At 42.5% G+C, this 13,687-nt stretch overlaps 1 protein-coding gene across 1 annotated transcript; it reads right to left on the reverse strand.

Annotated features, from left to right (window-relative positions):
• Positions 1–68: 68 nt before the first annotated feature.
• Positions 69–7,841, reverse strand: Smg8 (SMG8 nonsense mediated mRNA decay factor). The gene is made up of 4 exons (XM_051188104.1): positions 6,054–7,841; positions 4,509–4,654; positions 1,662–2,534; positions 69–511 (listed from the first exon to the last, which is right to left on the reverse strand). The coding sequence occupies exons 1-4, from the start codon at positions 7,810–7,812 to the stop codon at positions 314–316; spliced, it is 2,976 nt and encodes a 991-aa protein (XP_051044061.1). The 5' UTR covers positions 7,813–7,841; the 3' UTR covers positions 69–313.
• Between the last annotated feature and the right edge of the window lie 5,846 nt (positions 7,842–13,687).

The following is a 13,687-nucleotide window of genomic DNA, read 5'->3' on the forward strand; positions in this document are numbered from 1 at the left end:
TGACAATGAAATATAAAAATATGCCTTACAATGAAACAAAACAAGAGAAAACAGAGATACCAACTATACATTTTGTACTCCTTTTTTTAGGACAACAAACTTTTATTAACTTTACAATAAATACCAATATAATGAAATGATAGAACAATTATTGTCCAAATACTGAATACTTCTAACCAAAACACATTTTGGTTTCAGGGAAACACAGAACACACATTTAAAAACAAAATCTCACACATATAAAAAACAAGATAAGACAAAAAAAAAAAAACAAGACAGACAGCTCCAGTCTAGGACTGAACGGCTGGAAAACTTATTGTGTCACTGCTTTCAGAACTCCCCGAAGCACCTTGTAGCTCATTAGCTGCACATTCTCCTTAGGAGGAAAACAAGGTCCCCTCTCAGTCACATATGCATAAGGAAATCTCAAAACCCAAAGGCCATCAGGTGGGAGGGTGATTTCTTGTTTTTCTGGGTAAAATACTGGACATGGTGGTGGGCCTGGTTGAACCTGAAAAACATGTGTAACACAATCACTTTTAGATTTCTCAGTAAGAAACACCTGAAAAGTAAGTGTCTAAACAAACAAGGGGTTCAAAGAACACTGAAGACTAAGCAGCCACACCAAACGAGGCGGCAGAAGCTGCTGCTGCTTTCTTGGGTCCCCTTGGTATCTTATTCCCTCTGCTCTTTTCCACTTCTTGTGGACCAGGTTTTGTTTTTTGTTTTGGTATCTCTTTCTCTCTGTATCCCTGGCTGTCCTGGAACTCACTCTGTAGACCAGACTGACCTCAAACACAGAGCTCCACCAGCCTCTGCCTCCAAAGTACTGGGATTAAAGGCCTACCTAAGTCACCTACCTCACCTAGCCTTTTTTTTTTTTTTTTTGGACTGCATTTCTAAATCAGCAGGTGTTTGGAACAAACTAGGGTCAAATTAAATTTTTACTAATGGTTGTCACAGTTAAAGATCTTGGATTTAAAAGAAATTAGGTACTGTGAATGTAACTCAGGACACAAACAACAAATTAACAAGCAGACAGATAATAAATAAATGTAAACAAAAATTTTTAAGCAGATATGGTTAGGAGGAAATTCAGTGATAGAACACATCTGGTGTCAGAATCCTGTGAGTTCTAGGTCAGCCTAGTTTACATTTTGGGTCCAGGATAGCTAGGGCTACAGAGAGAAAGCTTATCTCTTAAATAAATAAAAATTATAAGAACAAAGGTCAGAGGATGTAGCTCAGTTGGTCCAGTGCTTGCCCAGCATAGATGAAACCTTGGTTGAATCCCTAGTACTGCCTAAACTAGGTTGTGGGTGTGTACCCTGCCATCCTAGCACCAAGAAGGTAAAGACAGGAGGATAAGTTCAAGGTTATCCTTAACTACTAGTACAGTGAGTTTCTGGCCTGGCTGGCCACACAAAACTCTCAAATAAACAAACAAAATCAAAGTAAGCATCATGGGCTTGGGATCAGTTAGTAAAGAAGAGGGTACATGCCTAAAATCCCAGCACCTGGGAGGTAGAGACAGAAGTTCAAGGTCATTGAAAACTACACATCTAGATCCAAGTTAATGTGGGCGATGTGATTTGTCCAGTAAAGAGCACCCCCAAGAAAAAGCATTGTTGTTTGTTTAGAGGAAAGGTTTTATTTCTTACCTGTGGCATCAGTATTATCTGCAAAGGAGCATCAGGAACCACGACAAAAAGCCTCATAAGTTGAGCATAATGTGGTTTTAGCCCTCTGCCCTGAGATGAGGACAGAATGTACAGGGGCATATCACTGTTCAGGGCTTTTAAAGCGGATTCCTTTGGTCCACTTCCCATCACTTTCATGACTTTGTCAGGCCCTGAGCACATGAATCTCCGACCTCGAGAGTCTTCATACTCAAAGCCAACGAAAGCTCTAGCTATGTCATCCCGACGCCTTCCCCTTCCCATGACAACTGCACTTCTCTTTCCAGGAATAGCTTTATTTGGAGCAGGCCAGGAATTTGTGTCTAAGTCTCCTTCATCTTCAGCTCTAGTCCTGATGACAATGTCCCAAGGCATAAGATAGTTTGTTCCTGGGACGAAGCCCTGTTGGTCCAAACCTGTATGAAAGTTGTAAGATTTGGCTGGGCCTAGTTTAACCAAAGACCAGCTGGAGAATTTGGGTAAGAGGCCTTTTGGGCAATTTGAATGTAGCATGCCTGGGAGATATTCAACTGTGGATGCCTGTCGATCAATCAAGTTTGGTCTCTTTTCAGATTTTACTTCTCCTTGACCATGAACTTCTGGGTTGTCTCCTCCTGCTTGTGGGTCAGCTGGGTAGGTGCCTAGACTATCTGTTGACTGGCCCAAGCTCAAAGCTAAACTCAGGCTTGTGCTCTCTCCTTGGGTTTGAGGCTCTTTCTCTTTAAGTTTCTCGGCATCTGAGTCAGGTGGGGCAGGAGACGGTTCATTTTTGGCAGGAGCAGGATCTGGAGTACTTGGCTCAAAGACGGGGAAATTGATATGGTCCAATTTTCCACAACACTTTTCTTCCAGAAGCTATAAAGTGAAAATAAGAGTGGGAACTTTTTATTTCAAATATATATTCTTCTTTGTATACTTAAATAAGTAAAAAGAACACCAAACATACTACTGAGCAGAGGGCGGGCACTGCATGCCTATAACACAGTATTGGGGAGAGCGGGCTGAGTAAAGTAGAACAGAAAGTTTGCTAGCTTGGGCCACAGAGTAAGTTCCAGACCATCCTGAGTTAGTCTGTCTCAAAACAAATACAACAATACATACTTCATTCTAACAAGCAAGGTTAGCAATCAATGTATGAACAAGGAAGAACATGCAGGTTTTTGTTTTCCTTTGATGGTGGAAATGTGAATCCAACTTTCTGGCTACTGAAGTAGCAAGAACTATTTTTATATTCCAAAAGAATATAGTTTGAGTTATTCCTTTGAGGCAGTGATTCAAGGCAGGAATCTATTTTCTGTCCCAGTAACCGTTAGTAAATAATAATTAGACATAAATGGCTGGGAGATGGTGGTACACACACACACCTCAGCACTCGGGAGGCAGAGACAGGTGGATCCTTGTGAGTCCGAGGCCAGCCTGGTCTACAGAGCTAGGTCCAGGACAGGCTCCAAAGCAATATAGAGAAACCCTGTCTCAAAAAGCAAAAAAAAACAAACAAACAAAAAAACAAACCAAAAAATACAAAACCCAAACCCTATCAATCAATGGAGATCCAAAGAGATGGCTCAGTGAGTAAGAAGAGTACCTGCTGCTCCAGCAGGGGTCCAGCTTTGATTTCTGGCACCCACTTGGTGGATCACAAACAACTCCAGTCCCAGAGGATCCATTCTCTTTTTTTTTTTTTTTCTTTTGAGACAGGGTTTTTGTGTAACAGCCCTGGCAGTTCTGGCACACACTCTGTAGACTATGCTGGCCTTGAACTCACAGAGATCTGTCTGCCCATGCCTCCTTCTGATTTCAGTAGGAGCTATGTACATGTGTGGTGCACACAGGTGCATGCAGGCAAACAAATTAGGCATAGGTCCAATACCCTCTTTTGATCTCCATAGGCATGTAACACAATATACATTCACAAACATATACACTTAAAAAAATATTATTAATGAACTATTTTAGTGAAAGGAATAACAAGTAAAATTGTGTTAATGGGGTTTTCTCTTGTTTTTGTTCTGCCTGCATGTATGCCTGCAGGCTAGAAGAGGACACCAGAATTTATTACAGATGGTTGTGAGCCATCATGTAGTTGCTGGGAACTGAACTCAGGTCCTCTGGAAGAGCAGCCTGTGTTCTCAACCTCTGAACCATTTCTCCAGCCTGATAATTGATATTTTTGAGCTACATAATAAAGGCCTCTTTCCAAGCCAAGGATGGGGTGACTCATGCTTTTAATCCTAACACTTATGAGACAGAGGCAGGCAGAGCTCTGTGAGTTCGAGGCCAGCCTGGTCTACACTGAATGCTCCAGGGCAGCCAGGACTACATAGAGACCCTGCCTCAAAAAAAAAAAAAAAAAAAAAAAAAAAAAAAAAAAAAATTTTTTTAAAAGAGGCTTCTTTTCAGGGGCTGGAGAGATGGCTCGAGGTTAACAGCACTGACTACTCTTCCAGAGGACCTGAGTTCAATTTCCAGCAACCACATGGTGGCCCGTAGCCTCTATAATGAGACCTGGTGCCCTCTTCTAGCCTGCAGCATACATGGAGGCAAGAGGCAGAGTGTTGTATACATAATAAATAAATCTTTTTTTTTTTTTTTAAAAGGCCTCTTTTCAAATAAACAAATCTTTAAGAAAGACTATCATTCTAATAGTTTATACACTAAATATATATGTGTAAAGTATGTTTAAAAAAGAAGTGCATGTCACAAACTTGCCCTTGTTTTTTTTTATACAATTGCAGTTGCATTGGCTTTTCTAAGTATTCTGCTTTGAATATGTATTTTTACTTGGATAATATTCAGTAACAAAGAGAGCTTCAGAGCTTCAGAGTCTACCTGGTAAAAGTCATAGTTAGCAGCCTTGATATCGAAGGGGTCATCTCGAGGTGCCTGTTTCCTTCCACAGTTGCAGGCTCCGGTGGAGCGGGCTCGGCTATTGTGGTAGAGCACAGGAGGGTTCCTATCCGCCTCTGGTTTTTCTCCTGGAGGATGTAACTGTCATTATTAATCTCACAAACAATGCAGAGCCAAGTTTACTTTGTATCCTAAAACAATTACCTTCCCAAGTTCTCCAGATAGTTTTAAGAAACACATACATGGGGTCTGGGGAGATGGCTCAGTGGTTAGGAGCACTGACTGCTCTTTCAGAGGACCCAGGTTCAATTCCCAGGACCCAATGACAGCTCACAACTGTCTATAACTCCAAGATCTGACACCCTCACACAGACATACATGCAGGCAAATACCAATGCAAAATTTTTTAAAAAAGGAAAAATGCAAACAAGCAAACAAACAAAACTCTTGAATAAATATTCAAGCTCTGAGTTTTATCCCTTTTTTCAATGCAGAGGACAAGACTTGGTGCCTGGTTCATATATGCAATGCTATATGCCTAGCTATAACCTGTCCTAATCTTAAAAGGCTGAACTAGCCAGAAGTGGTGGGGCAATCTAGAGGCAGAGGGTCTACAGTAAGATCTTGACTCAAAAATAAATAAAAAGTTGGAATTCTTCTGTATAACATCATGATGACCTTTCATTATTTTAATTCAACAAATACTCTTATGTAAAAAGGTGAACACACATTTTCTGAAACTTCATGCTACTTAATAATTACCATCTGGGCTTGAGAGATGGCTCGGCGGTTGAGAGCACTGACTGCTCTTCTAAAGGACCTGCATTCAGTTTCTAGCACCCACAGTGGTGGCTTACAACTATTTGTAACTCACACAGAGATACATGAAGGAAAAACATCAATGCATATAAAACATTAATTAAAAAAAAGAATTATCTACCAACTCACTAGATTTCACTATTTAAATATTAAAAAAGTTAGTCATGGGTGTTATTTTCCTTCTAGAGGTGGAAAATAAAATTTAAGGCTGGAGCTGGCAAGACAGATCATCTAGTACCTGAGTTCCATCTTCAGGACCCACACGGTGGAAGGAGGGAACTGAATCCACTCAAAAGTCATGGCACTCATTATCTATGAACACACACACACAAGCACTATGCAATTTTAAAAACAATAAATAGATGGTATTTATTAGTTGGGTGTGGTGGCACATACACTCCAAAAGCAAAGGCAGGAGGAATCTCTGAGTTAGAGGCCAGCATGGTCTACAGAGGGAGTTCCAGGTCAGCTAGGACTAAATAGAGACCTTGTCTTAAAAAAATAAATGCTGGGTGGTGGTGCAGTACACCTTTAATCCCAGCATTTCTGGGGCAGAGGCAGGTGGATCCTCTTGAGTTCGAGTCAAGCCTTGTCTACAGAACATGTTCCAGGACAACCAATGCTACACTCACTTTCCCCCCCCCCACACACACACACCATACAAGCACACAAGTTTTCATTGCAAAATGTTGGAAATTTTGTAGATACCTGATTTAGGTAAGGAGTGAAATTTGTGTACACAGTGCTGATCAGTCAAACTCCTCTCTTCACAGAGCTGATGGCCATTGCTCCAAAATTTGTAGCAGTCCTCATGCAATTGCATGGCATATTTGTGAAAGGCTGGCCCTCTAGCATGTTGACTGTATACTCGAAGAGCCTGAGCAAGCTGATTCTTATGGACTGTCATGGTGTAATTATGAGGCAAGTTCGATTGGTAGGCACTATGAGCCATGGGTAAAGCTTTTTGGCACCTGTTTTCTGAGAATTTTGTGTCTATATCCAAAAACCCTTCTAAGACTTTAATACTGCTTAAAATCTTAGAGGTTAGCTCCCCAGTGGGTGAGCCTAAGTCCTCTTCCTTCCCATCAATAGCCACTTCATACAGTTTTGCTGCTGCTGAGACCCACTTCTGGTAAGTGGGAAGTTCAAAATGAGAGGGTTGCGGGTTCCTGCCCACACTGTCATCAAAACCTTTTTTGCTTAGGACCAGCTCCACGTGCTGCCATAGGAATTCTCGAAGAGTAAAATCCACTAGCTGGCCGGAAGAGCTAGAAGTGCTGCTATCAATGTGGAAGGAAAGCTGTTGTCGGCTGTGCTGTCTCATCACTTGATACCGCCTAGGTCCAGACAGGGGTGCAGGCACCAACAAAGATTCAGGATCCTTCACCGTACAATGACTCCTAAGTTGGTCCAGCAACATGCCGATTGGGTCCTCCTCCTGGCTTCCTGGGACTATGTACACAAAAGCTTGGTTGGCAGGTACGGTAAAGAGGCAGTTGATACTCTGATTAGTCAAGACTCGACTCTTGCGGAAGATTCTGTAGATCTGATCCTCCAGGGCATGCTGCAGTCTCCTTTTGGGAGAATGCTTTTTGGGCTTATCTGGATGAGCTGTATCTTGGCTCCGAGGGGGTTCCACCTTAAGGGCTCCATTGAGTTGAAAGAGGAAAAGGAGTCTAGGTGGGCAAGGTCGGCAGTTTAACTTCCAGTCTTTGCCAACTGGACAATCCTTAATAGCTGTTTTGAGGAGGGGCAGTACTTTCTGTCTCAGCCCATCGAGGGCTCTGAATACGCGATCATAAGTGATGTCAAAGGAACAAGTCGGATGGACCAGGAGCAATATATGACAGACAGAGAAAAGGTAAAGGAGACTGAGACACTGTAACTTCTCCTGATGCTTCCAGAACTCATGTGTTTCCGCATGAGGTAAAGAGAGGCCTCCACCAGCTTCTCCGCTCTGGAGAGCCCGACAAGCACGCAGAAGCTGTGAATTGTCACAGATGGAAGTGAGAATAAGATACAGAACTTTGCTTTCCTGGTTGTAATAAGCCTGCAGAAGGCTAAAGTCCTGGGCACCTGGCTCAGCTCGGTTACCTTCCGCCGTAGCCATACCTCCACGAAGTGAATCCCCGGCGGCAGCGCCCGGGTCCCCGGCTCCTCCGGCCTCTCCGAAGGAGACAGCTTCCGTCTTGATTCCAGGGCCGGGATCCCCAGGATCCTGGTGGTGAAAGAGGGGGAAAACCTGTCGGTCGCACACAGTGTTGACCAGAGAGAACTTCTCGGAGTTCAGGCGCAGAGCCGTCTTGCCGAAGATTCCCACCACGCAGATCTCATCTTCCTTCCACGGAGGCTCCGGCGCGCCGGTCGCGTTCCCTCCGCCTTCAGCGGGGGCACCTCCGGGACTCTCGGAGCCCAGCCAGGCTGACGCTCCCATGAGCAGCTCTCGCAAGCTGACCGGTCCCGCCATGGCGGAGAAAGAGCTTCCTCCAGAGTCCTTCCGGTCCCTCGCTAATCCCAGCCAACCCGGTCCTCTTGTGAAATAGCTCCTCCACACGTCAGTCCCTGCTTTTCTCTCACTTTAGTTCCGGTGTCGTGCTTCGTGCCCAGTGTCTCTGTGTCCGTCCCCTCCACCCCCCACCCCGCACGCCCTTTCTAGTGTCCTGCCAAGGCCTTAGCACTACATTTGCTCAATTCGAGACTATAGGGAGTAAGATGTCAAAAAACTAGATTCGATGTAGTCTGCATTTTAAAAACTACGTAAAAAATTCCAACTGATTATTCTAACAGCTCAGCGTGGGTGGTTGCTTATACTCCCACCTTCTCTTGAGGCTGAGGCAGGAGGATTCCTTTGTTTGTTCTTTGTTTGCTTTTCGAGACAGGGTTTCTCTTTGTAGTCATGGCTGTCCTGGAACTCACTCTGTAGACCAGGCACCTCTGCCTCCCAAGTGTTGAGATTAAAAGTGCGGCCTCCCTAGTGCTGGGGGTAACATCCCAAGATCCTGTCTCAATAAGGAGAGGAGGATAAGGGTTAGAGGGGAGAAAGACAGAGAAAGAAGATAGCCAAACATATTGTCACACCCCTGTAATCCCAACATTCATGATGGTGAGGCAGGACTGCCTTGAGTTTAAGACCAATCTTGACTACAGAGTTAGGTGCTCTTCCAATATAGGGGGAGAGGGGCCAGAGAGATGGATCAGTGATTGAGATCACCTACTGCTCTGCTGAGAAAAGGAGTTTTCATCTTGCAGCACCCATGGCCAGAAACTATTTTTAACTCTTTAAACATTTATTTATTGTTTTATTAATTTATTTACTTTTATTTATATATGTAAGTGTGCAGTGTGTGTGTGTGTGTGTGTGTGTGTGTGTGTGTGTGTGTGTGTAGAGTAAATGTGCATGCCATGGCTAACAAACAGAAATCAAAGGACTACTTTTGGGAATTGGCTCTCTCCTATCATGTAAGATCCCAGGATGGAATTCAAGTCCTCAGGCTTGGGCTGGAGAGATAGCTCAGCAGTTAAGAGAACTTGCTGCTTATGCAGAGGACAACGTTCAGTTCCCAGCATATCATCCTTAGCTTAGGCAAGGGACAGGAAACTTCTCTGGCCTTCCTGGGCATTAGGCACATGGTGCACATACAAGCAGATGTCCATACCTGCACATAAAAACACTAAAAATACAAACAAGACAAAAGTTGTCAGCTAATTGATGGTGGCACACACCTTTAATCCCAGCTTCAGGGATGCAGAGGCAGGTGGATCTCTGTGAGTTCAAGGATAGCCTGATCTACAGAGTGAGTTCCAGGACAGCCAGGGCTACACAATGAAACCCTGCCTAACCAAACCAAACCAAACCAAACCACCACAAAAGCCAAAAGTTATCAGGCTTGGTGGCAAGCACTTTACCCATTGAGTTATCTCAATGGCCCTGATCTTTTTTTTTTTTTTTTTTCTTTCTGTGAGTCCCTGACTTATACTTTTTTTTACTTTGTTGTTATTGTTTCTTGAGATATGGTCTCATGCAACTCATGCCAGTCTTGAAATTACTATGTAGCTGAGGATAAACTTGAGTATCTGATTGATCACCCTGGCAAAACTTCCTAGAGGTATGCAATACCATTCCTGGCTTTCATTAGATACTAGAGATCAAACCCAGGGCTTTGCTCAGGGTCTACCAACTGAGCTCATCCCAAGCCCCAGTACATTCCTCTTTTTTTCTTTTTTTGGACAGGGTTTCATTATGTGGCCTGGCCTGGCCTCAAACTTGCTATGTATATCAGGTTCACTTAGAACTCATAAAAATCCCCCTGCCTCTGTCAACCTAGTGCTGGGATTAAAGGCATGGATTATCACACCCAGGTCTTCTCTCTCTCTTTTTGAAGTTTTATTTATTTATTTTATGTATATGAGTGCTCTATCTGCATGTGTGCCTTAATGCCAGAAGAGGGCATCAGATTCCACTATAGATGGTTGTGAGCCACCATGTGGTTGCTGGGAATTGAACTCAGGACCTCTGGAAGAGCAGTGGCAAGTTCTCTTAATCACTGAGCCATCTCTCTAGCCTCCCACCCCCAACCCCCATCCCCTCCAGGTCTTTTCAAACTAACAAAACAAAATGACTTTTCTGCTATGGAATAATCCTCCTATGAATAATACACAGTGAATATGCATTACTCTCATTGTTAATAAGGAACTGACTGACCCACATCTGGGCAGGAAGAGATCAGGTGGGAGAGCTAGACTAGGACGATTCTGGGAATAAGAACAGCAGACCCAGGAGTCTCATTCAGATTCAGAGAGATGCAAGATGGGCATGCAGTACTAAAAAAAGATACCAAGCCACGAGGCAAAGACAGATAAGAACTATGAGTTAATTTAAATGTAAGAGTTAGCTGGTAACAGGCCTGAGCTATTGACCAAGCATTTATAATTAATATTAAGCCTCTGTGTGGTTACTTGGGAGTGGTTTGCAGGACAGAAACTTTGACCTATAAAGGTCAGAGAACAATACAGTGGAATTGATATTCTCCATCTTTACACAGGATCCAGGAATTAAACTTAGGTCTACCAGGCTTGCTAAGCAATCACCTTTACCTTTTGTTTTGTTTTATTTTGTTTTTCAAGGTAGTGTTTCTCTGTGTAGCCCTGGCTGTTTTGGAACTCACTATGAAGACCAGGCTGGCCTTGAACTCACAGAGCTCTGCCAGCCTCTGCTTCCTCATTGCTGGCATTAAAGGTCTGTGCCATCACTACTCAGGTCAAAAAAATTTTTTTAAGTTTAAAACGTGGTGTGGAGACAGAAGCAGGTAAATCTCTGTGAATAAGGAGCTCCAAGCCAGCCAAGGCTATATAGTGAGACCCAGTCTCAAAACAAGCAAAACAACATAAATACTGGGAGCATACGAGCAGTAGTTTAATGAAATTTTACAACATGCAGAGTATTCAAATGATTACAATGAAAAATCATATAAATTCTAAAATAAAAATTAATAAACAATTTAAAGTAGGGTACATTTTAATACTAATACAACAGCAATAGCAGCTTTGTAAATGTTTTGCCTATAAAACTTCTATTTTTTGAGACAGGTTCTCACCAAGTTGCTCAGGCTGGGTGCTGGCCTTGGACTTACATCTCCCTCCATCTCAGACAACTGTAAGAAAGAAGCCACTATGGCCAGACTAGCTTTTTTTTTTTTTTAAATTAAATGAACCTTCAATGCCATAAGAATTATTATGTTATGTTTCAATTACAGTGGTAAAGTATATGTTGGTTTATTAATATTGTAAACATTATAAGTGCCCCACAAAATACCACTCTAATATGAGTCCTTTATTTTCAGTGATCATTTCCAAAAAGTTCTGCCGGACTTAGTGGTACATGCCTTAATCCCAGAATGCAAGAAGTGGAGGAAAGATCAGAAGTTCAAGGTTATCCCAGCTAAATAGTTCTGAAACAGAGTGGGCTACATGAAAACCTGTTTCAACAAACAACAAACATGCAACTGTTTATCTGGTTCTAGATATATTCTGTATTATAAACACAAATGTGGATCTCATAAACAGGACTGCCTCAAGGTGCGAAACCCTGCCCCCTGACTACTTTCCAGTCTGGTGACTTTCTGACAACATGATTTGGCATCTCAAAATACTACCATTCAATGGCAATACAGAGATTTGACATGGAGCTATAACTCAGTGGTAGGGTTTCTCACCCACCATGTGCAAGGCCCCGGTTCAATCCTGAACCCCAAAAAATTTACACAAAACCCTCCAGAAAGTTTTCGGGGACTGCTAAATTACCTTTTGAGGTACAGTGAGCTGGAAGATTAAAACTTTAAGGCTGCTATCTATATGGCTGCTTCCTATCAGACTAGAAAGTTCAGTGACTATCTGGAGTCTTTGGGTTTTTTGTTTAGTTCTTGTTTTTAATGGATCAGGGGGTATTACCTTTAGTTTTAGAAGTGTGGGGTGGGTAACAACATTAGAGGTGACCTTGGAACTGAGGGATGGCTCCTTGATAGAAGCACTTGCCTAGTATGCTCAAACTCCTGAGATCCCTCTGCACTGGAAAAAAAAAATAGCTACTTCTGCACCTTGAGTCACATACACTTTAATGGGAATTACCATTGATTCCACTCAGAATGCGTGTAATAGGATCCTGGCTAAAGCAACATAGTGTTCACTGCCAAGAAGATATGTGTAGTAAACTGTGGGATCCCAGAAATAAATTACAACTTTTCAGGGATGGGCAAATAAGGTAGCTAAGTAGAATATAAGGTTCTCATTAAATGTGAATTTCAGACAAATAATAACATACATATAACATATATGGTTATCTATTAGTAACTCTTCTAGTTGCTGTGATGAAATACCTGAGAACATCAATTTAAGGAAGGATTTGTTTGGTTTCTACCATTCACTACACATGGAGGGAGGGGATCAAGACAGCAGGAGCCTGAAGTAACAGGTCACATTGCATCCACAGTGAAGAAGACTTTAGCTTAGGGGATGGTGCTACCCACAGTGGGTAGGCCAGCCCATCCCAGTTAACTTAATCCTGATAATGTCTGAGAAAGCCCATCTCCCAGAAGATTACAGACATTTGGAAATAGGCAACTGAGATTAACCATCCCATGAGGCAGAGTGTGTGTGTGCTTGAGTGCACCAGTACTGGGGACTGAACCCAGGGCCGGGAACATTCTAGACAAGTACTATATTCCTGAACTCCCTGCAAAGACCTAAATACATTTTTTTTTTTTAAATGTAAGTGCTCCTCATTTACTATTAAGGAGATATTTCTACTAGCTTAGCATGTACATGACACTCTATAACTCTCAAATATTTGTTTTTCCCTAGCAGGATAGATTTATACTTAAAGCTTATTTGTGGTTTATCTGAAATTCAAATTTAATGGGGTATCTTATATTCTTATTTGCTAAATTGGACAACTCTAGACTGGCAAGAATTAATGAAGTCCAGTGAGAGATATAACACTATTGTCAATGAATACACAGGCTGATAAGGAATAGGAGTGGGATTCTCTACAAAACTGTCACAGACCACAGAGAATCCTTGGCAAGGCATTCTGGAAAACAGAAGTTTTATGCTGAAATCATGTGAACTTTATTTGACTGCAGGAAAATGTATAGCAGACATAAAAAGCGAGGGATATCAGGCTGAGGGCACTGCTCAGGGTACATGCATTAGCATGCATGAAGTCCTGGGTTCAGCCCCCCAAAAAGAAGGAAGAAGTAGGAGAAAGGAGGAGGAAGGAAGAAAGGAGGAGGAGGAGGAAAGAGGAGGAAGGAAGAAAGAAGGAGGAGGAGGAAAGAGGAGAAAGGAAGAAGAAGGAGGAGGGAGGAAGGAGGAGGAGGAGGAAGAAAGTGTCTCCGTAAGCAAGAAAAAACAACCTACCAAAGTTGCTAGGTCATTTTAGCAATGTGCCATTACCTTCTAGCCAGATGTGGTGATTCACACCTGTAATCCCAGTCCATCCCGGGCTATAATGTAAGACGCCATTTCACACAAACACAGGGACTGTTCGAATTTTTCAGGTCAAATTGAGTTTTTTGTTTTTCTCTAAATTACTTGTTTATTTTAGTTATATGTTTGTATATCTGTGTACATATGTGTGCAGGTGCCCACCTAGGTCAGAAGAGGACACTGAGTTTCCTGGATCTGGAGCTATAGGCATCTGTAAGCCACTTGAAGTGAGTGCTAGGATCTGAACTTGGGTCCTCTGCAAAAAAACAAGTGCTTTTAAGTGCTGAGCCATTTTCTCTAGTATCCAGACTATTTTCTTAATGTCATAACTATAGTTACATAATAAGCTAGTTATACCG

This window comes from Phodopus roborovskii, unplaced genomic scaffold (genome assembly GCF_943737965.1).
Source record: "Phodopus roborovskii unplaced genomic scaffold, PHOROB, whole genome shotgun sequence".
Taxonomy (NCBI): domain Eukaryota; kingdom Metazoa; phylum Chordata; class Mammalia; order Rodentia; family Cricetidae; genus Phodopus; species Phodopus roborovskii.